Here is a 25,311-nt window from a genome sequence, read left to right on the forward strand (position 1 = left end):
TTTGTAATAACTTCCGATTGCCGTGTGTGTTTTGGCTATGTATTGTTGATGAAATTAAATATATTTTAACCTCTGAGTCAGAGCAGCGATCATGGAAGAGACAGCACAGGCAGACAGCGTAATCATCAGTAAATCAGTGGAAAATGAATAGAAATGACGATTCTGTCTGAGCTAGGCATTTTAAAACAAACACGCACTAGTGTAAATGTAGCTAATAGATGTGTAAACTGAAGACTATTTGAGCTTTATTAAAACTATTTGCACTGATTTTTTGTTAGTTACATTTTGTTCCTTTGTGCAGTGGCTCAGGAGATGAGTCTTTGAGTTTGTATAAACATCAACAAGCTGAAAAATAAAACCAAAGTTTTTTTTTTTAGAGAATCTTGTTCAAATAGATTTCATAAAATTGGTATCGAAAAAAGTATCGTTCAGGAACCGGTATCGAAGTCAAGGTATCGGTATCGATATCGAAAATTATTGAACGATACCCAGCCCTACTCATGATGAGGGACAATAGGGCCTTTCGCACCGCAGGAACCTTTTCATAGTACCAGAACTAATTGTGGAACTACCCACTTTTCGGCGTGTTCGCACCGCCGGAACTGGGAGCGATTTTAGTACCGGACTGCCTTTTTCGAGAACCAAATTAGCTCCTACTCCGGAGCAGGGTCTAACCAGCACAACTGGTACTAATCGTGACGTAAGTAGACACTGATTGGCCAAATGTGTATGAAAACGCCCTCACCCGTCATGATTTAAAACTCTGTGTAAACATTGTGTCAACTTATTTCGTAAGCATGGAGAACAGCGATAGATGGACGGACGCTGAAGTGCTGAGTTGACGAGTTGCGCAAACCCACGTTCATATTTGCGCGATTTTTTGTGCTGCTCGTCAGTGAACAACGGCTCTGTGTAGTTAATGCTGCTCAATGTGAAAGCCCGCAGGTGATGGAGATTTATCGCTGATTACAGAACAGGCTTTCTGACAAGATGTGCGTTAAATATCGCATGCGATTTTTCGTGCAGCCCTAAAGCAGGGTTTTTCATAAAATACATATTATACATTTATCTAAAGGATCCTGCAAGCACTTTAATTTCCCCCCTTAACTCATACTGCACAAAAAGTGGTTCATTAACGTTGAATGTTACAGGGACTGATTATTGCAAATGCAGATCCCACTGTGTTCTGGTTAAATAATTTTTATTTATTTATTTTATTTATTTATTGCTAAGGTTTGGTGTGTTCTTTATGACAGCTTTCCTAAAAATATATCCTATTCCTAAAATAAGAAATATCCCAATATGTCGCCTTGCTTACAGTATCGCAATATATCGCAACATATCGTATCGCAACCCCTGTATCGTGATACGTATCGTATCGCCAGATCCTTGCCAATACACAGACCTAGTGTACATACGTTGTGTACGTATGTGATACTCTCCAAAATGGCGCTATAGGGTGACGCGGAGAAGAATTGTTGAATATCACTAGTATCCTAGTGTTGTCAAAAGACCCGGTACTTCGGTATCAAGTCGGTAAGAAAAAGATGAAAACGTTACGGTACCAGGTTTTTTAAGTACCGGTGGTACCGAGTACCCGGTCAACCAGGTTCTTGATGCGCTATCCGAAAGGTGCGCAGATGCGCTCTCGTCATAAAAGCACTCAGACGTGGCGACATCAAAAGGAGGAAACACACCAAACTAACAAAACACTTTAAAGACACCCAGATCAAATGAAAGAGTTCAAGCAGGTAAGTTTAATTAAAATTTTTAATATTTAGATCAATGTTTCACATACATTGATTTATTTGTGGCGGCCCACCACAATATCAAAACTCACCGCCACAAATAGATTTTCCAAAAGGCTTTGACTTCGTTGAATAAACATGAGCACTGCATGTGTCAAAGTCGAAACCCGGTGCGGGTGTTTTTATATCACTGTATTTCTGAAGGAAACCGACTGTCTTCAGAAAATTATGGATGTCATTTTCATTTCATCTTGCCTGTAATGCCTGAGCAGCGTTTGTGAGAGCAGTGCTTATTTGATTACAGTCGTTGCCGGGGAAGCCTCTATCTCTCCCGCTCTACAAGTGCCTCCTGCTGCCAGAGAATGAATTTGCATATATATGCCGCCACAAATAGAGTGCAAGTCTGGGGGAAACACCGCTTCTGTTATGAATATTATTCAATATTTTAATTTGAAATGAACGCTGTTATTAGAGTAGTTAATCGTTAGCGTAAGCGCGGCTAACGCGAATATAATGAGTATTAGAATGAAGTTTTTTTATTAACAATTTAATACTCCTATAACTTTTATTAGGGTAAAACAAAACAGGAGGACATGATGATATTTACTATTTTTACACACCAGAGGCTTTTAAATGAATTGTGAATCTAAAATATGCGTGTTAGAGAATGTACAAATGGTTAACATTGTTTGTGTCATATCAGTCAGAAAAGCAGGTCTGAGCATTTTTTTTTTTAGCTAACTTAATTGTTATTCTTGGCTGAATAACTCTAGGTTTTCAAATGCCCTTTAAAATTAAATATGTACACAGTTTGGATTAAATAAAAATATAGTCACATTTTTTAATTAGCATGTTTTTGTGTTTTGCTTTGGTACCGAGAACCGTGGATTTTCACTGGTATTGGTACCAAATACTGAAATTTTGGTACCATGACAACACTAGTTGAACCACTGATGTCACATGGATTATTTTAACGATCTCCTTGCTACGTTTCTGAGCCTTGATCGTGTAAGGAGCCTTGCTGTCTATGGGAGGGTCAGAGAGCACTCGGAATGCATAAAAAATATCTTAATTTGTGTTCCGAAGATGAAAGGAGGTCTTACAGGTTTGGAACGACATAAGGGTCAGTAATTAATGACAGAATTTTCATTTTTGGGTGAACTATCCCTTTAAGTTAAATTATACATAAAACATGATTACTAAAAGTTTTATCAAGCCTTACTGAAATTAAAAAAATGTAGGCTTTTAATTAATATTTAATTCTAATTTAGGCTTAGTTTCTGACATGACTCTGAAGTGTTTGGATCTCAATATCTACTGCACTAGATACACTGTACACTAAACGCTCCTTTTTTAGTTTTAAACTGTAGAATGCAGAGTTATCACATGACCTACAATTTGCTGTGCTCCCATAGAGATGAAAACAGTGCAAAGTTTCTCTACAGGAGGCAACTCCCACAGGGATCACATCTCGTGATATGATCTGTGAAAAACCCCAGCCATCCACTGATGGTGAAACTGAAGATTTCATTGAATGAAAGTTTACCACACATTTTTTTGCATTTGCTACTGAAGTTTAGAGACAGACGCATTGCATTCTGAGTTACAGTGGCTAAGAAATATTGCCAAGCCAAAGAACAAGCAAAAGTCAAGCAAAATTTTTGGTCTCCTAGGCATTAGTCTACGTTATTATCTAGAGACATAATCTTTAACACTGGACTATACCACTATGGTTACTGTTATAGTGCACACCCAATGAGGTTGTTGTTACTCTCCTTTAGTAGCCGTCATTCAAACAAGGTCATGTAATCTATAGATTGTACAGCTGTTTCTGATAAAGTGACTGTAAGATCAACAGCTATATAGAACACTTCACAATTATTTTATTTTTTCAGTTCAAGTATCAATGCCAAAGCACTTCTACACTACAGGTTAACACAGCCCAGTAAAGCCTGACAAATGGGTAAATTCGACAATGAAAATAAAAAATTACTCCAATGTCATGTAGATTTTTTTCAAGATTATGTGAACTCCACAATTTGCATCCAATTAACACAGTGACTGAGATTCACAGCACCAATTAGGCAGTTCCTACTAAGGACAGTGAATCTGGTGTGTGGGGATTTTCAAAGATCTTTACCATCCTATAAAAAGTATAAAAGTTTAAAATGTTCTGCATTTGCATGCAATTAAATAATCTGTTTGTAATCAGACTGATGGCTCAATCAGACTGAAAATTGTAGCCATGTAAATGCCTGAATCCTGCTACCTGAATAAGATTCAGAAATACCTTAGTGTTGTGGTACATGTTTACATATGCCTTATGAATATGCATATTTATTTATATATTATGTCTTCAAAACTCAATTTTTGCTAAAAAAAAGTTTTTTTCTGACAAAAAAAAGTCAATTGTTTTCATGTTAGCTTCTCGTGTTGACATCTCTTTATGTTCAGAATAGATGTAATGCACATGCAACCAAATGTGTGAATCTGACTGCAAAGTACTGGGTACATTGAAAGCTTTTAGAAACTGAAATAAGTACAAACTGGCTTTTCATAAATTTTCTTAAAATGGATTTTCAAAAAAGATTGCTCAAATACAATTCAAATACATTCATTCAAAATGTTTAAAAAGTACAATATAAACTATATTTTATATCAAAATTGCCAAAAAATACATGCATTTTTGTTCAATAATTTCAAAAACCTGTGTACTACAGCCTAGCATCTTGTGATGAGGATGAGCATAAGGATAAGACATTAAGATCATTAGAAATTCAGCGTTTAGTCTCAAAACAAGCCATTCATATCATCTCCTGTAATCAATAAAAGCAGTTATTGGCATGAGAACGGTTCAGCTATAATAAAGCACCACAAACATGTTTAAGATCAATATTCTTATTAGCATCATCTGTACTATCATTGCTCTTTTGGATCAAACCCTTTTAAGGGGACCTATCCACATGCAAAATTCAATACAAACAAGCTAATACACTTAAAGGGACAGTTCACCCAAAAAAGAGAAACGATTTCATTATTTACAGGTGTTTTCTTTTCTTTCATGGAACATATGTAAGAAAATGGGCATTCTGCTAAAAAACTGATTTGTTTTTTTCACCCAGAGAGAAAAAAGGGTTAAATAAAGTAACTTAAACATCAATCATGATATCACACATAAAATCTGAGAAGGTTGCAGTAGGGGGATGCAATAAACACTGAAAACGCTGTGCAGACTTACACCTTTAAAGACCAAGGGGAAGGGCAAGTGATTCATTAATAACTACTGCAGTAATCAGTGTACCCTTCTCTACAGAAACTCACAATATCAGGAAAAACACACTGATACTAGGCATATTAAAACATCATCAATCAGCTGCAGTCAGGTACAACATGGAGTGACTAACCAGTCGAACATGATTTACACATAAAATATTTTTATCAGTGCGTATGCATCATTACAGCTGGTTACAGATTGACACCACACATAGAATGGCACAAAACTGGTTCTGGCCAGACGCTGTAAACACAATGGCCATGTCCTCTAATTTCACCTCATTTGATTGGATATTTATTGACTCTTATGATGAAGCCAAGCTCACAGTTTTGGAGTAAAGCCCACAACTGTTAGCAGTTCAGCCACAGTCTGAATGCTCTGCTGAGCTTTTATAGTCGTGAGGGAAAAACAAACACAGACATTAACACACAACAAACTGTGTTAGTCTCAAGTTAGAACCTTTATTAGCCCATCATAATACTGTAAAGCTGTATGCTTTTTTTCTTCTGCAAGATTCAGAATTTAGCCAGATTTAGTGCCAAAACAAAACGTTTGGTTGTCAAAAAAACCCAAAAAACAATCTCAGTAGCCACACGAGGGAAATTTCACGATACTCAATGTAGAAATTTCACTTCTTACAAATACTTAGGGATGCAACGAAATGAAAATTCTTGGCCGAAGCCAAAGCCTGGCCAGCACTAGTTTAAACACGGATTCATGTGCTGATCAGTAGAGATGCACCGATTGCAATTTTCTTGGCCGATTCCGATTTCCGATCTTTTGTTAGTGTGATCTGCCGATACCGATTTTTGCAGATTCCGATTTTCTTTCTACGAACAATAATTCACAGCATATACAAACAAAAATCTACTTTTCTTCAACGCAAAGTTTTATTTTCATAAAAATAACACAAGCAAAAAGTCATTGTTTACAAGACGTTTATATTGACGTCTTTGCGTGGCTGAAACACTGATTGAGCGATCACATGAGACAGGATACGGATTGTAAAGTTGTACTCTTTCTTTTAACTTACCTTTGGATGTTTAGTCATGTTAATTTTGTGCTGAAAATGGAGGAGATGATCAGTTCACGTGCGCCTTGCGCTACAGCGATCCGTCACTCAACATTAAACAGCGCCAAAACGGCATTTATTGTTTGAATATTGCAATACAATGGACAGAATTTGAAATCTGAGACTTTGTTTCATATTAAAAGTACCAACGCACAATGCTTATTGCGATATATTGGATGGGAGGTGCGCTTCAATAGTCCATCCATTTACTGAAAACAGGCTAGACTAATCGATTCTTGGGATTTAAGAATCGATATCATTCCGTAAAAATGAGAATCGAATATATCGAGTAGGGTTGTGCCGATAGACGATAGTATCATGTATCGACGATAGGCAGCAATATCGCCTGTGGCTGATGCCTTTGATGATAGAAAGACGATTATTATTATTATTATTATTATTATCAGGCTAGTAATACTATCTAATTAATATTAGGGCTTATTTGTTGCGTTATATTTCATTTTCACGTTTTTACAGTATTGCGCGTTCTAACCAATCACACACAATTATGCTGAGCTTATGAATGCAATGGCCAATCAGAGGCGTTCAGATGAGTCATCACTGAAACAGCGGAGTTCTGTTGATCAGCGCGCGCTGACTGAATTCTGACTCGTGAATTCTCATCATAAACAACAAAGTGCAGATGTACGTGCGATGTAAGTATAAGAGATTTATTCATCATATAGTGTAGATTCACTGAGTTTAACGGGAGTGTTTTTAAAGTGCATAAACTCACAGTAGACTGAGCTTGTGATTATGTTCTTTGGTAATGTAATGTTCTTTGCTCGTTTTCTGTAGCTGCTTTTTGAATAACTGAGGGATGTAAGCATTATAATTAGTAACTTATGATGTTTCTATTAATTTGTTATCATGTTAAATACAAATTCAATCATATTAAAAACATTAGGCTGCTTTTAGCCTTACACTGGAGTTGGTTCACTTTCTCGCAATGAAAGTAAATAATTACATAAATTAGCACGATAATATCATGTATCGGTGATCTCAAAGGCTAATGATAGGACGATATGAAAATTGAGCATATCACCCAACACTAATATCGAGATATCGATATTTTTAACCCAGCCCTAGTCATGGCTGACATTGATTATGGGAACATGGGAGTATGAGAATATGTACTTCACAGCACGTTCTCTCCACGTAAAACATCCACACTGTAAAAAATGCAACTGCACATTTTCCAGTTTACGAAACCTTGTGAGTCTCCAATACAAAAAAATGCTATTTACTTGAAACTACAGAAAAACCCTTGTCAGACCAACAAAATTACCCCAAATGTTGCCCCAACTAGTCAAACACAGTTGTCTGAACAAAGAATTTCATATTGTTGAAATGTTAAGGCTTTGTGAGTTCCCAGCATGAATAAATTATGCAGTTACTGTTATAGGATTATTGTTTTGCTGTTTTCTGACTTCATTTAAAATTTTCAGTTGTTGTTTTACCATTATTGTTAGTTATTTGTTGTACTGAAAGAACTGAAAAATCTTTTTAACATTTGTTGGTTGTCACCATTCTTGAGGTTAGTGTCTAGTTTTGAAGCCTAGAGTATGTTCAACTGCTCATGTCCCTTTTCTGGATATCTTAGTCTTGTAAGTTGATTTACAAGCAAAGACAATGTTGTCTACTTATTATACTAAGATGCCCATTAACATTTGTCATTTGTAAACAAACATAAATTTGATAATGTGATGACTTTTTACATTTATTTTCATCCAGGCAACAGGAAAAAATAAATTACCCCAACGATAGTAATTGTTTTTTCAGTTGCTGTGACAATAATTGTTCGATTAGCAAAATAAGACAATCAGCATTGCATGAACAAACAAATTTACATTGACTAAACAAAGTATCTTTATGGAGCAGAACTAAAAAACTGTTGTTGAGAGAACTCAAAAGTCTTACTGTATCAAGTTGCCTTTTTAAAAAAAAATGTTTTCTCAACTATTAATTTTTTACAGTGCATAGCATTACATGACATAACAGTGTTTCCCCTAGGTTTACGGCTTTTTGGCCTTTTTAATGGTTAAATTAAATTGTATTAATCAAAAAGCATGTCTATTTAACTAAAATCATGAAACTTAAACAGTTTAACATCAATTTATTAAAAGTCTTACAAAAATTACATGTTTAGGGCCCAAAAATGTTTTGTTTGTTCCAACCTTATGTTTTATTGTTACCAAATTCTGTGTTTTAGCATGTCTAATTATTTGAAAGCATAAAAACAAGTTTAATTTATTCTTGCAATAGCCTTATGATTTTCCCCCCTCAGTTCTGTGTTGTGTTGGAACAAAACATTAATTTAATTTATCTTTTAATTGATGAAATTTAAGCAAATTTTATTTTTTGGAAAATAAAGGGGATTTAATATTACAATTAAAACATTGATGAAATATTGTATGATTATTCCTTAAAAATAAGGTTTTAATCATTTTAGTAGTAATAGTAATAGCCTATTCTACTGAAAAATAGTAGGCTAATATATTTATCAATCAAGTTAAACCAAACTTTTATTTTGACGGGTTGCCGTGAATACCGTTACATTTCTGTGTGTATATGATATGAGGATAGTTTTACTCAAATGAAATGGTCAAATGCTCATGAAGTGGCTCTCAGAGCAGTTCTGAATTTATGTCCTTATAGAGACGGCAGACGTTAATATCACCAGAAGCGTCGCGTGCGCTTCAGTACGAGTAGTAAACAAAACTGCGCGTCTGCGCCATTCATTAAGTGACATTCATATTTAAATAGGCGTTTTGAAGCTTAATATTTACAAATACTAGTGGGAGTGTGCTCACTTGTGTGCGCGCATCGGGGCAGAACTCCGCTGTGTGTGCATGATACAGAGAGCGTGACCAAGTAATGTAGAGACGGAAATGACATGCCATCGTGTAAATAAGATAAATAACATAAGTTTTTTTTTATAAAAGAACAAGGTATAGACATGTTCTATAGGAAAGGTAACTTTAAATGACTTCTGTTGTGATCTGGAGCTATAGAGAAAATAAAATCAAATTAACTTGACCTTCAAGCGGGGCGGGGGTGCCGTTGGGGGGGTGGGCCACCCTCCTAATATAATGGCAGGGGAAACACTGCATAATGAGTAACTGAGACTGTGGGGGGGTAACACTACCCTCAGCACTAGGGGTGTAACGATCCATCGATATGGATCAATACATCGATTAAATGTCTAACAATACGATGTATCTATGTAAAATATCGATATCTGTAGTATAAATAGACACCTTATTTTGACACTGGATGTGAAACTTTAAGATAAATGTTCATGTCATATGTTTTGGTCGCACTTGTGAGTTAATAAAAATGTAGATGGTTTATTTAAAATAGGTATATAATATAATAGTATTGATATATCGATCGATATTCTCCTGTATCGAATCGTATCGTAAAATTTTTTGAAGTATCTGCAAAATCATATTGCTGAGTATGAGAATCGATATCGTATCGTATCGTGACGAACCATCCGATTTACATCCCTACTCAGCACCAAGGCAGCATTAGTGTTGCTGAATTGCTCAATTCATTCGGGGGCTCCCATGACGAGAGGGTGTGAAATAGTGGAAAAAAATAAATAAATAAAACCGGAAGATGAATGCGAGAAAAGGAAAACATGAATATTTTAACAAAAGTGCAAAATTCAGCACACAATTCAGCAAAGAGAAATAAAAAGTGTCTATTTCAAACAGACAAACAGCTAGCAAATATTTGAAGAAAAAATTCAATGAAGTGCCCAGACGTCAGAACTGGCCAACATTTTTGATACCGGTCTATAATTTAGTTGGCTGATGTGCAGTTTGTAGAAGGGCCAATGACATAAGAGAATCCATGATAAAGAAAAAAAAAAGGTATATTTATCAACTCTAACCTTGAATACATAAAAGTGTCTTAATCTCTCTTTTTTTTAAGGTTAAGTATTTTTGGTCAAGGTAAATTATTGTTCATTCATAAATCTTGCTTCTTTTTTGGGGAGTCGCACCACATGACATTTAACAATCTGAACTAACCATTTCAAATTATTGAATGACAATAAGAATGACTTATTGGCCTCGGCACAATCATGGGTATACTAGGGTTTTTTTTCTGTAGGTTTATTAAGCATGTTGGTTGCACCACATGACCACATGTGGTTTATTGGAAAAACGTTTTTAAAATACAAATAAGTCAATATAATTATGAACTCAAGACATTTGTGTCATGCTGAAATTGAAATTTCACCCAAAAACTATCTAAATGAATTTCAATTCAGAAATGAAAAACAACTCAATTCATGTAAAATTGCATTTTCAATGTATTTTTGAATGAACCAAGAGAAGACAAAAAATAGTCAAGTCATTGACCCAGTAAGAAGAGTTAAAGGAACAAACTTAACATTTCAGATTCAATCACACCATCATAATTACTAGTGCCAGAACTGACTTTTATGCAACATTTAACGCTAATATGCATAGATGTGTAAACTGCAAACTAAAGCAGCACTAGACACAGCCTGGATTGTCTCCTCCACAAAGCAATGCTAAATCATTCTGTCGCTGAAATCTTCAACAATACCCTCTAATCTTCTTAAAAGGATCTTTCAGTGACACTAACCTCATTAGAGCAAGGGTAACTTGACACACAATGCCAGAGCACAAAGATGTTAAACACACCACAAGACTAAGCAACACTGAATGGCAGCTCTTTACACATTCTGCGGTACAAGAAAGATGTAAGAATGAGATCTTGTGATTTTCTTGATCAAACAATAATGTTCCACTTTTCATAGCAGCCCAAGGGCTTAAAGTATTGTGCTTGTCAAAATGAAAGAACTGCCATTACAAAGAGATCCATGATGGTCCAATGCCCACCCCCACAACACTGGGTTACTTTATATAACAGCTGTTTTTGCTAAAGGAGGAGGCTAAATACATTTTAATTTGGGCAAAACAATGTGCTGCACATGCTATGCATTACGTAAAGTTTTCTACAAAAATGACAGCCAATCACTGCAAGTTACCACCCTCATTCTGTACCGTGAGAGCGGTTCAAACGATCAGACCACATACCCTAAATGAACACATCACGATTCATAATATGCATCCTAAGCAGTCAGCCAGAGTAGGATTAGTGCATCTCAAACATAATGCATAATGCATGGCAAAAGATTCTGGGATGATGAACTGCTTGCAGTGGATTTCTCAAAGTGTGCTTCAGGCTAGGATTGTTCACGAAACCAGACAGGACTATGCAGCATTTATTTTTCAACTCTTTTAACTGTGGAAAATCCGAGGCTGAAGCTGCAACAGTTTTACTAAAGATGCACAATATAATGGAATCATATTGATTATCAAGCAATATTAGTGATTTTGTATTGACTTATCAGTATTGGCATTGAATAGTGGACAATTAAATGTGTATGCTTGTTTCTACAAATTTTTTTAATGTTCAATTGCTCCTGTAGTCATCTACCTAAAAGGCATGGTGCTAGAAAACAAAGCAAAGATTTCAGTCTTTTTCTATAATACTTATTATTTCTTCTTTCCTGAATTTTTTTTAAGCTATTCTCAAAATGAATAGCTATACATATATTAAACTGTACATTATAAATGTTGTAATCTTTAAAAGGTTAGTTCACTCAAAAATTATTACACATTTCTGTTAAAAATCCAAACCCATAAGAATTTAGTTTATCTTTAAAACACAAATGCCCTGCCATTGAAAGCTCATGTAACAAAAACTTTAATAACTTAAAAATGTCTTTAAAAATCATGCATGCAAATCCGAGGCTGAAGCTGCAACAGTTTTACTAAAGATGCACAATATAATGGAATCATATTGATTATCAAGCAATATTAGTGATTTTGTATTGACTTATCAGTATTGGCATTGAATAGTGGACAATTAAATGTGTATGCTTGTTTCTACTAATTTTTTTAATGTTCAATTGCTCCTGTAGTCATCTACCTAAAAGGCATGGTGCTAGAAAACAAAGCAAAGATTTCAGTCTTTTTCTATAATACTTATTATTTCTTCTTTCCTGAATTTTTTTTAAGCTATTCTCAAAATGAATAGCTATACATATATTAAACTGTACATTATAAATGTTGTAATCTTTAAAAGGTTAGTTCCCTCAAAAATTATTACACATTTCTGTTAAAAATCCAAACCCATAAGAATTTAGTTTATCTTTAAAACACAAATGCCCTGCCATTGAAAGCTCATGTAACAAAAACTTTAATAACTTAAAAATGTCTTTAAAAATCATGCATGCAAGTTTGAGTTTCCATTTACTATATTTGATGTGCTCTATGCATGTTTGTTGATCAACTGTTCTTATGTGAATAAAAGACTAATTAAATATGTACATGGTATAAAGCAAATTATCTCTTCAGGTGACTTGGATTATACCATTTGATTCACTTGGAGTTTTGCTTACATGGAATTTCAATGGAGGAACAAAAACCTCTTCATTTATATTTTGAAGATGAATGTAAGTCTTATGGGATTGTAATGACATGAGGATGAGTAAATTATGACAACCCTTTACATTTTTTACAAGCACCATAACATTGAGAAAAAAAAAGTTAATTTTTTAACAAAATAGTATTTATTTAAATACTATTTTACAATAAAACAAAGATAACTAGCAGCTTATTGGCATTGGCCAGAACGTTTCTTTTGAAAGTGTGGTTCATCTAAAATTTGGAACCAACAATTAATGGCTCATTCTTTGGAAATTTCAATTGTTATAGTATCACTTAATTTGGTGGTCTTGTGTCCCAATTAATACTTTATACTTTAAGTAGTGCAAGCATGTGAACTGTGCAGCAGCCCTGATTTCTTCAGCAGTCCTCTTTCGCCTCAGTGGAACTGTGGGAGCACTGACAAGCTCCTTAGTGTGTAGGAAGTTAAAGACTTCATCCACTTACAATGCAACCTCCCCCCCACCCTCCCTCTTTCATTTAGCCAGGTCATTTGCTCCCCCTTCTCCTTCCTCTGGCCCTCGAGTGGCCTTTTTTCTCAGCAGATTGGAGCAGAGCACCTTCCAACCTCTCGGAAAGCTACAAGCAGACTTCACCGCTGGCATTTAACACATGATCTCTCCCCATCTCCGTTTGGAAGCACTGCGGCAACTTCAGGCATTCAACAGTTTTCTCTCATTTATTCATTCCTTCCCTCATTTATCGGTTTCTGTTTGTTTATCCCCCTCTGTTCTGCCCTCTAGCTTTCTCTCTGCTCACATTGAGAGGTGAAATGAGGCATGCTGGAAATTTGCTGGCTGACAATGGAGGACAGCTGCTCTCACTGCTCAAGCCTTTCATGAGCTGAATTAGCAGTGCGAGCTCCCCGCGCTCCCTTCCCCCACCCTTGCTGCTGGCTTTAACACCCATCCAGACATACTAGCAGTCGCCATGTACAAAGCTGAGGGAAAAGGCTTAGTTTCTCAGATCTGCCATTGCTTTAATGGCTGATATTTTGCCCCCTTGTATTCTTTAAAGGGGTCATATGATGCGATTTAAATTTTTCCTTTCTCTTTGGACTGTTACAAGCTCTTGGTGCATAAAGAAGATCTGTAAAGTTAAAGACTAAAGTCTCAAATCCAAATAGATATTCTTTATAAAAGTTAAGAGTCAGCCACACCTACCTAAAACGGCTCGTTCTAACATGCCCCAACATACCTACGTCGCTCTGTGGGAAGATTTGCCTAACGCCGCCCAAATGTAGAAGGTGTAACTATTATTCTCGCTGTAGTTTTGTTGTTTCCGCTGCCATGTCGTAAAGACGCTGTGCTTCGTTGTAAAAGCGAAACTCCTTTGTTTGGTCTTCCAAAAGAGGACGATATCTGCTTCGTCATGCCTGGAGCTGATCCGTGCTGGTTGCCGAGGAAATACTACAACTTTGCGCTGTCGATCGCCGGATCGGCTTTCACCGTGGAAGAAGCGGAGTCCAGCCAAAAAAAACAGAGGTTGACCTATTGGATTTTGCAGATACTAAAAATGGAGGTGGGGAAAACATCAGAAAATCTATTAATCAGTCAACAGTTTATAAAATATATTGAACGTACAAGATATTGAATGTTGAATGTCTTTCCTTAAAAGTGGCCTACAGGAACCTAAATTATATGAAATACCAGTGTAAAATCAACTGTCACAACATAAAATGTAAAAAATAGTGTTCTAGGTCTCAGATGAAGAATCACTACCAATTTATTATACAAATAATTGCATACTTATTTTGAGTTTTAAACATTGTAATTACTTAATATTCACGATATTAACACGAGGGGAAATATTCATGTGATTTCGAACAAACACCGGGAAGCAAAGATCTATTTTGTTCTGACTTGCTTCCAAGAAGAGTGTGCACTATGGAAATCTGCGGGAAGTACAGGATTTGGCTTTGATTTACAGCATTTGGGTCATCAATACAACATTAATGCCGCTTTTCCACTGCATGGTACGACTCGGCTTGGCACGGCTCAGTACGGCACGGCACGGTTCGGCTCGGCACGGTTTGCATTTCCCTTAAAAGTGGCCTACAGGAACCTAAATTATATGAAATACCAGTGTAAAATCAACTGTCACAACATAAAATGTAAAAAATAGTGTTCTAGGTCTCAGATGAAGAATCGCTACCAATTTATTATACAAATAATTGCATACTTATTTTGAGTTTTAAACATTGTAATTACTTAATATTCACGATATTAACACGAGGGGAAATATTCATGTGATTTCGAACAAACACCTGGAAGCAAAGATCTATTTTGTTCTGACTTGCTTCCAAGAAGAGTGTGCACTATGGAAATCTGCGGGAAGTACAGGATTTGGCTTTGATTTACAGCATTTGGGTCATCAATACAACATTAATGCCACTTTTCCACTGCATGGTACGACTCGGCTTGGCACGGCTCAGTACGGCACGGCACGGTTCGGCTCGGCACGGTTTGCATTTCCACTGCAGTTCAGTAGCGCTTTAGAGTGGGCGGGATTATTCACATGTCGTTATAGTTGCGCCGCCTCTACTACCACGACTCCTAAAAAAAACTTTTTCATTCCGCGTCGCCCTATGAAGCTCTCGCTGGATCCGCTCCTCTGCTATCAACAAGAGGAATGTCTGTTCTTCCACAACAGACAACAAAACATTTTGGTTGTTAAAAAGGTGCGCTCATTTAAAACAGTTGCGTTTGATACTTCGCTGGCTGTACTGATTTAAATCGAGCGGTTCTGTTGTGTTTGTGGTGCAAGTTCAGTGACGCAGGTAGTGTCGATTCTCTCCGGCCAATCCGTGATCAGCAGAGTTTACACGTCACGTTTTGGTAATGGTACGGTTCACTTGGAACCCCAACTGAGGTGGTACTAAAAAAAGTACCAGGTACTGTACCCAGTGGAAAACCCCCCAAAAGTGAACCGTACTGAGCCGTACCGTGCCGTACCATGCAGTGGAAAAACGCCATTAGGCTACTCTTTAGCAATCTGAAATTATAGTTACAGACTAGGGCTGCACGATAAATCGCACGCGATATTTAACACGCATCTTGTCAGAAAGCCGGTTCTGTAATCAGCGGATTTTGGTTGTTAAACAGGTGCGCTCATTTAAAACAGTTGTGTTTGATACTTCGCTGGCTGTACTGATTTAAATCGAGCGGTTCTGTTGTGTTTGTGGTGCAAGTTCAGTGACGCAGGTAGTGTCGATTCTCTCCGGCCAATCCGTGATCAGCAGAGTTTACACGTCACGTTTTGGTAATGGTACGGTTCACTTGGAACCCCAACTGAGGTGGTACTAAAAAAAGTACCAGGTACTGTACCCAGTGGAAAACCCCCCAAAAGTGAACCGTACTGAGCCGTACCGTGCCGTACCATGCAGTGGAAAAATGCCATTAGGCTACTCTTTAGCAATCTGAAATTATAGTTACAGACTAGGGCTGCCCGATAAATCGCACGCGATATTTAACGCGCATCTTGTCAGAAAGCCGGTTCTGTAATCAGCGGTAAATCTCCATCACCTGCGGGCTTTCACATTGAGCAGCATTAACTACACAGAGCCGTTGTTCACTGACGAGCTGCGCAAAAAATCGTGCGAATATGAACGTGGTTTTGCGCAGCTCGTCAGTGAACAACGGCTCTGTGTAGTTAATGCTGCTCAATGTGAAAGCCCGCAGGTCATGGAGATTTACCGCTGATTACAGAACCGACTTTACTGATAAGATGCGCGTTAAATATCGCATGCGATTTAACGTGCAGCCCTATTACAAGACCTAATCAACCACAGATTTATCTTGTCACAGCATCTCATTAAAAAGACAAAAAACCTTAGGGAGTGACCTTAAAATAGGCTTTTAAACCATTTCCAAAAGTCACAGGGTAGGCTCTTTACCGTGACTGAAATTTCAATGTTGGCCAATGTACGTAACAAAGCACAACAGTAGCAAACATAATCCTGAAATGAATTTGACAATGATTCCGCAGCTGTTCTTTTAGTTGAACAGTATGTACTTGCAAAACGTTACATTATTAAGTTTCATACAGATAAAAGGCCAATGTAAAAGTGACAAACAAACACTGGCATCACTTAGCTTCTTAAGATCTGAAACTGGATTTCAAGCTTTAATTGGAATTTCCTTCCCAATTTTAATGATCTTCAGAAGCACAGAAGCTGTTCTGTTCTGATTAAAAGCTTGTATTCAAGCAGTTAAATGACCTTCTTCCAGCCCTTCCCCCACTGCAAGTTTAGGCCAGTGGGGTTAGGAGGGTCTGAGCTCTTTCCCTACCCCCTCAACCACATCTTTGGCTCCTGGGATTAAGCGTCATGGACAGTCAAACCAGGCCTAAACTTCCCTCTATTCATAGATCGGAACAACAGGAAGAAAAAGAAAACCAAGCCAACAATTTTGTAATGTAATAGTGTTAGCATATTGCTGCAAATATTGCTTAAATACTGCTTTTTTTACACAAACTATGATAATTTATCTAATCCTTCAAAATATTTTTTTTTAAATGCCAGAGCCACAACCTAGTGCTTTAATAACCATGATGCTTATTTACGTAATGCAATTTTGAATCTGGCTCACAACATTTACTCAGTTTGTTCCCTCCTCTTCTGCATATAATTTCCAGTCCTCTCTTTACTATTTGATCCATAAAAGTGGCAAAATGTCAATCAAAAAGCACATGCGATGCAAAGAAAACATGACCGCAGAGGAAACAACTTACTTGCATTCAGGCGACTAGGTCGCTAATATTGACACCCGTTATCAATACTTCAATAACACATCTTCCATTAGCTGCTAAACGGTTCAAATTCACAAGCGGGCCTTCCGCGCTTACCTTTTCATTTTTCACCTTCTTCAAAGCTCTGCATTCCCCGTCAAGCTCCTCTGGCTCTGATTTAATAGCTAACAGAGAGACAATTCCAACAGTTTCCAGAGCGTTATTCCCAAGCTGCTCTGTCACAGCCATGTCTGCATTTTGTGTACTGTCAAAGGGCGTGTTGCGTGTGCTTCCAAACGCCTGAGTGTTTGCTACTATCTCCTTCTCAATTGCCACGACTGCAACTGGTCCGCTTTCGCTTTTTTCTTTCTTGTTTTTCCCGCTTGATACTTCCTTCTCCTTTTTGCTGTTGGGCACACCGCGTGAGGCCTTGGCGCCCTTCTCGACGCCTTTGCCAGGAGCAGAGGTGCTGCCTCCTGAACTACCTGTCGCACCAGTAACCTCCCCTTGGGTCCGTCCCTGATGGTCCTTTTTTGCTCCATCTGCAGCTGGAGTCTTGCTGCTATTGTCTTTAGAATTTTTGTTGCGTTTCGATTTTGATTTGCTCTCTTTGCCCTGAGGGGCGCTAACCGGGCTCACAAACTTGATATTGTCTGGCAGAGCCGCTACTGCGCTAGGTGGAGCTGCCATTCCTCCTCCGTCCTTGGTGCCAGACATCTCGAGTTTGTCCTTCTCTAGGTCAGCGTCAAGGTCGATAATCAGATTTCCAACCCCGATATCCCACTCATCACCGCTGTCGTAAGTGTCCACCGCATTCGAGTCCACACCTTTCCCGCCTGCAGTGCCACCACTTAGGGACATTTTAGTGCCAGCGGCCCAGGTTTGTCACAGTAACGTCTGATTCCTCAGACTGCCAGGGTGTGGGGAGAAGGAGAACTGTAGCCTCAACGTATTGATGTCAACTTCCCAGTCACCCACATTTTGCCCTAGAGGAGAGACATACAAAAGGGATTATCTGACTTGAAAATGTAGTCTGAAAATGAAACGGTAAGCGATGAATATGCAGCACATGGACTTGACTTAACACACAAGAGCAAATATAAAACGTGAGTAATAACATTGACCTTCTTTAAATAGTATACATAACCTTCTTTACACAAATTGAATAAAAGGAAAGTGTGAGAGTTATAGTGTTTTAACCAGATGCAATCCATATTTTCCTTGTTAATCTGAGAAACTCAACAGAAAGGCTTGTTTTCTTACCATTATTTTGAGCTACACAGTATTGTTATTTCATCACATTCAAATCAAATTTCAGTAGCACTTTATTTTACAGTCCTGTTATGCATGCATATGCTATGTACATATTATAGTAATAACTGGGTAATAACTAGGTTCTAACCATAAACCTTAACTTAACCCATGTTAAGTGCATGTAGTTACCTTACATTACTCAGTACTTTCTTGATTAACACTACATTGTACATTGTAAGTGCATGTACAGTAGGGCTGCACGATATATCGTTTCAGCATCAATATCGCGATGCGTGCATCCACAATAGTCACATCGCAGGATGTGCGATGTTTAGTATACTGATCGTTATATTTATACTGATTGTTTTCTTTGCTCACACACAGACACGGTGTCTACACCGGACGCGACAGCTGTACAGAGATACCCATTTTAAATCAATTTAGTAGCAGAGCTACTGCAAGGGATTTTCAGTGCTGGAAATCCATTTATCCTTTGTTGAAAATCCTGTGTCGTCGCGGAGAGCGCACGTCACGGTCGCTTAGCAACGGCAGACGCCACGAAAGCACAAGCTCCCGAGCGGTTTGGAAAGAAGGAGAAAGCGGCGCGGCTGGCGTTTTCCATGTGTTTTTAGGTACGACATGTGAACGTCCCCAAAGTCTGTCTACACTGGACATGACAAAGCGACCTTTGCAAATCATTTGAACTTTGTGTCAGTATGTCAAAAAGAGAACGCACCATCAGTTTACTGTCGGTGATTTGTCCAGTCCTGTTATGCATGCATATGCTATGTACATATTATAGTAATAACTGGGTAATAACTAGGTTCTAACCATAAACCTTAACTTAACCCATGTTAAGTGCATGTAGTTACCTTACATTACTCAGTACTTTCTTGATTAACACTACATTGTACATTGTAAGTGCATGTACAGTAGGGCTGCACGATATATCGTTTCAGCATCAATATCGCGATGCGTGCATCCACAATAGTCACATCGCAGGATGTGCGATGTTTAGTATACTGATCGTTATATTTATACTGATTGTTTTCTTTGCTCACACACAGACACGGTGTCTACACCGGACGCGACAGCTGTACAGAGATACCCATTTTAAATCAATTTAGTAGCAGAGCTACTGCAAGGGATTTTCAGTGCTGGAAATCCATTTATCCTTTGTTGAAAATCCTGTGTCGTCGCGGAGAGCGCACGTCACGGTCGCTTAGCAACGGCAGACGCCACGAAAGCACAAGCTCCCGAGCGGTTTGGAAAGAAGGAGAAAGCGGCGCGGCTGGCGTTTTCCATGTGTTTTTAGGTACGACATGTGAACGTCCCCAAAGTCTGTCTACACTGGACATGACAAAGCGACCTTTGCAAATCATTTGAACTTTGTGTCAGTATGTCAAAAAGAGAACGCACCATCAGTTTACTGTCGGTGATTTGTCGTGTTGCGCCAAATCCAGTGTAGACAGCATCACTGATTATAATGGCTTCGATTGTATTTTGTCGCGTCGCGCTGCTCGCGTCCGGTGTAGACACTGTGAGCCACGCAGATGCACGTGAACACTGAATTCGGTTCACTTCCGCGTCTATTTGTGCCTGAAATACTGTGCTCTGCAAGTATCCTTGTAAACACAGTTGCTTATGGCTTAGGTGAAGGGAAACAATTGAGAAAGAAAATGGGTGTGTAACAGTATATTGGTTCTAGGGTTGGGTACTGTTCACATTTTAACCGGTACGGTATCGGTACCTGAATTTCTGTGTCGGTACCCAACGGTACCTTTTTTCGGTACTTTACTCTCTGTGGCATTAAACATTTAATTTAAATCAAATGAAAATTAAACCCTTTTATTTTTTGGCAAACAAACTGAGGTTTACTGTTGAAATAAATACATGGAAGAAAAATTGTGTGAATATTCCTTTAAAACATTTTTTAATAGGCAATTGTATAATTTTTTTCTACAAGGGATTAATCTGGTTGCAATATGTATTTATCATAAAATTTTTATGTAAATTTGATAGAAAATGTAATATTTAAAGATGTACATTATACTGTACAAAAGTAATACAAGAGTAATATATTTCTGTTACATGTTAAACTGTACTTTTATTTTGACAGGTTGCCATGAAGTTTCTGTGTGTATACAGTATGATGATGCTTGTTTTCTAAAATGAAACGGTAAAATTCTCACGAAGTGACTCTCACAGCAGCTCTGGAGATTACGTTTTTGTGTTCATGCCGTCATATAGTGAGACACAGAGGCCGAAAATCACCGCGAGCGTCACGCGTGCTTCAGTATTTGTGTAGTAAACAAAACCGCGTTTCCGCCATTCATACATACAGAGGCAAGCGGAACATGCAGGATTCATATTTAAACCGTCTTTTTGCATTTTAATATTCACAGACACTAGTTCATATCGCGATTCGAATTAAGTGGCAGTGGCTACTTTTGATATATTCGTCCAAAATTTACGAATTCCGTGGCATTCAGTGCTATAGAGTAAATTACATTTTTACGAATGGACTCCACGATCCCATCCATGTTTTCGCAGAAACCTTATGGCCCTAGAAATGTAACCACACTTCAGAACATTTCGGCTTGCCCTGTGTGTTGTTTGAACGAGTTGCAGGGGTGACATCATGTCACAGGGTCTCTCTTTCTCTCTCTGTAGCGTATGCGCCCAGATGCGTTCTCAGGTACCGAAATTTGGCACCGATTGATTTAACGTGAATCGGTACTCGGCAGTACCGACGCAATTCAGTCGGTAGCCTTAAAAGTACAGAGTTTGGTACCCAACCCTAATTGGTTCACAGCAGTTTAATGTTCCTGAGGCTTTCTGTGTTATGAATGTTAATCAAACAACAAAACACAAAGAAAAATCACTTTTGTAGCTTTAACACAGATTTGTTAGATTTAATTTATAGTGAAAACTATGCAGTGTTATTTTACATTTGATTATACAATTTCTGCACCTGAATACTGTTAGACTTACCTGAAAAATATAAAGCACTGCTTATTTCATTTGTATCTTTGTTCTATTATTTATCTATGCTTGTAATTTGTTGATTTCCTATGCTGATTTACTTGCCTACAAAATCACCCCAATCATTGATTTTTTTTTCCAAATAGAGCTATTGAAGTCATCTGATTTTTTTTTCCATATCGCAATATATATTGCAGGAAACAAATATATCACCATGTGAGTTTTTTCCAATATCGTGCAGCCCTAATGTACAGTCAAATAAATTGCACCCCACACTTCAACTTATGCAAATAACTTGTGCTGCTGTGGCATCTGGTGAAAAAACATTTGCAAAAGGGTTTCTAAACAACACTTGTGGTAGAAACAATACTCAAATATTTATGCTGGTTCATATTACTATTTATTCAGATACAAATATGCAGAGTCCTGTCAGTAAAAAGTACATAAAGTTGAAAATGCAAACTTTGCAAACATAAAAATAGATGATAATTTAACACACACATAAATGTATGTTAAACTACAACATTTTTCATTCATTAGTACACAGTGATAGCCTATATTGGGACTGGGATATTGGCCAGGGGTGCATTTCCAAAAAACAACGTTAGCGAACTATGGTTGTTAGTTACATTGAACTCTATTGGTAACGTCGGAACTTGCGACAACAGTTGGATTTGGGAAACACACCCCAGGGTAATTATTCTTTACTTTGACATTTTAAGATTTCCAATTGGAATTTCCATCTTTTGCCATTTCCAAAATTATGCCAACAGATAATAAACATTGGTAATGGGTTTTAAATTTTTTTTTCCATTTCATAGGCATTGAATTGTATTGGCCAGTGACAACCCTGCTCTCTAGATATCAGCATTGGCTATTGAAAACTCTGTTACCACTTGACCACGACTTTAGTCGTTAACAAACGTCTATAATCTTGCAAACAAAAGCACAATGTTACACTCTGAACAGCGAGCAAGGTTTGGATAACAATGGTAACATTTTTTGCAAAGCCATTTGCTTCTAAACAGAACACTGATGTGTGTAATTGTAAGCATTTTGACCTATATTTTGAGCCAAAGTATTGGTTAAGAGCATGTGTCTGCTGACATTGGGCTTCATTCAAAGCCTGATGTCTGTAAACTAATTAAGGTAGCCATTCTTTTTCTCACACAAGTCAAAGGAGCATGCACTTTGACCTCTGACAGTGTAAATAATTAACACTCAAGTCTGCAGAATTTGTCCTGCAGTGCTAAGGGGCTCAGGGCTGCAAACAAGGGCTGGAAAGCAACGACCACAGTGTTCTAATAAAAATGAAACCGCAGCCTTACACTAAATCTGTAAGAATCTGATTAACTCATGTTAGTCTATCCATGTTTGAAATGCTTCACCAAACTTCAGCAAGGAGAGGGCTTTGTTCAATAAGCTGGAGCTTGTATCAGCCTTTCACTTAGTTTCATATAGGTTTTCGCAAGTCTCTGATCACCACAAAAGTCACAGAGTGGAATTGAATGCAAGTAATATCGTTTCAGACACTGAAATTCCCCAAACAAGCATCTCACATGAATTGACTGTGCTTCTAGCCTGAATGCCTAATGCGTACCTCGAAATAAATGCTTACGTTAATGTTTCATTTATATTAAGAAAACCGTAGCTTCCATATCATACTAAATTTTTAAATCCTCTTGAATTTTGTGACTCTAGATTGACAATCCTGATGGAGATGATTGTGTTGTGTGATTTGGTGCAACTACTGCAACAGAGTCATTGGATTCTCTGTAACTATGCCTTGTAAATGACAATATCCCACCAAGAACAAGAACACAAAACCTTGTATTGATTGTAGGCCCCTTCATTGATGAGCCATCATCTGACGACCATGCACGCTCTACATAATCCCAGATGGTCATTCTTTCACAGTGGGCAGATCTAAAGAATGCAGATGTTCCGCTGGAACAGTCAAAGGGGTCAAAGTCAGTTTGTAACATCTGTAGCTAACCTGTGCACCGTGGTTTCATGTGAAAAGCCTGTTTGATCCCTTTAAAAGTCCAGGAGATGTACAGCTTATTCAATAAGCTTTTTAAACATGGCATCACAGAATGAATGTTTTGGGATCACAAATCTCAATAATTTTCTTTTTTAGATAATTGTCTATATAAATAGACAATTATGTCTATAAATAATTGTCAGTGAACTACGGCTCTGTGTAGTAAATGCCGCTCCATCTGCAAGCAGGTGATGGAGATTTACTACTAATCACAGAACCAGCTTTACTGACGAGATGTGCATGACAATCGCATGCGATTAATTGCACAGCCCTACATATTGATATTTGTTTTTCTGTTGTAAAATCATATAAAATAGTGAACAGGGGAACTTCTTTAGGAAACTTAATGCCAAATAAAAGTACATTAAAATCATCACAATGTTGGCTAATTTTATATGGCCGATAAAATATAAAATATAATTAGAACCGTCATCCCTATTGATGTCACAAAAAAAACAGACAGAGAATAACGTTCATCTGCATTAGAAAGATAACAAAGGCACAATCTAACAAAAATGCATAACAGACCACTTGTTGTAACATTTTGAACAAACAGCCATTATTGTCAACTATGTAGCCTAAATTTAAGAGATTAAATTCAAAAATTAAAATACAGTACAGATCTGTATAAAAAGGCTTGCTTTCCAGTTTTTCACCAAATTTATACAAGGAAGAATGAGATATAATTTCTATTTGTGCACCGATGTAACAATACAGTAATAGTAATAAATAGCTATATTTCGCTAAAACATTTTTAAGCGTTTTTAAGTCATACAGAGATTTTTTTTAATACATTTCTGAAAGATAACACTAATAAAATGTTGAATTAGTGTTTAGAACAGATTTCTTATAAAAGTTCATTGGAACTGATTCTAGAAAGAATCAAGCTCCACTAACATAAGATATTAAAACACAAACTCATATTAATGACAAGCTGTCTTTAGGAAACTTAATGCCAAATAAAAGTACATTAAAATCATCACAATGTTGGCTAATTTTATATGGCCGATAAAATATAAAATATAATTAGAACCGTCATCCCTATTGATGTCACAAAAAAAACAGACAGAGAATAACGTTCATCTGCATTAGAAAGATAACTTAAAGGCACAATCTAACAAAAATGCATAACAGACCACTTGTTGTAACGCCAATAAAGATTGAATGCTGAACTAAATGATGTGCATAGCTTGAGTGGTGACACAACAGTAAATTCATAATGAGTGTATGGATCTTTCCAAGCATTCACAAACATTACAGAGCTACAGCAATATCTCTCTTCCAGCTGTACGCTCCCATCGGCTCAGACCTATTGATTTCTCTGGACTATCCTAACACAGGATCAGAGAACTTTCAATATCAAAGCTTGTTTGTGGTAGGAGCACTACGATATATGAACTAAAAAACACAGCTGTCATGACCAAAGCGGAGCAAAGGCTTTTTAAAGTGTAAAGTATAGACAGAAAACATCTAGCTCTGGTCTGCAGACAAATCTCAACTCTCCAGACACTAAACAGCAAAAAAGAAAAAAAAGAAAAAAAGAAAACTGTCTGAGACACAGGTAATAGATTCGCCCTCCGGCTGACTGCCAACTCATCTCCACACAAGTACTCTACAACATTATTACTGATAAAAGCAAATGAAATCACGAAAGTTCACATATTTGCGTGTTTGGTGTCAAGTTACCCTTACAAAAATACGGCAATGTTTTT

At 37.4% G+C, this 25,311-nt stretch overlaps 1 protein-coding gene across 2 annotated transcripts in view; it reads right to left on the reverse strand.

The window, feature by feature from the left end:
- LOC107559441 (zinc finger protein 609-like) overlaps positions 1–25,311 on the reverse strand; it is a 65,568-nt gene that overhangs the window by 37,103 nt on the left and 3,154 nt on the right. For both annotated transcript variants that reach the window (XM_016243269.1, XM_016243270.1), the window contains exon 2: positions 17,434–18,302. In XM_016243269.1, the coding sequence (XP_016098755.1) occupies positions 17,434–18,177 (744 nt within the window). In that variant the 5' untranslated portion in view covers positions 18,178–18,302. The remainder of the gene's footprint in view (positions 1–17,433; positions 18,303–25,311) is intronic.

This window comes from Sinocyclocheilus grahami, unplaced genomic scaffold, assembly GCF_001515645.1.
Source record: "Sinocyclocheilus grahami isolate Dianchi unplaced genomic scaffold, SAMN03320097.WGS_v1.1 scaffold685.1, whole genome shotgun sequence".
Taxonomy (NCBI): domain Eukaryota; kingdom Metazoa; phylum Chordata; class Actinopteri; order Cypriniformes; family Cyprinidae; genus Sinocyclocheilus; species Sinocyclocheilus grahami.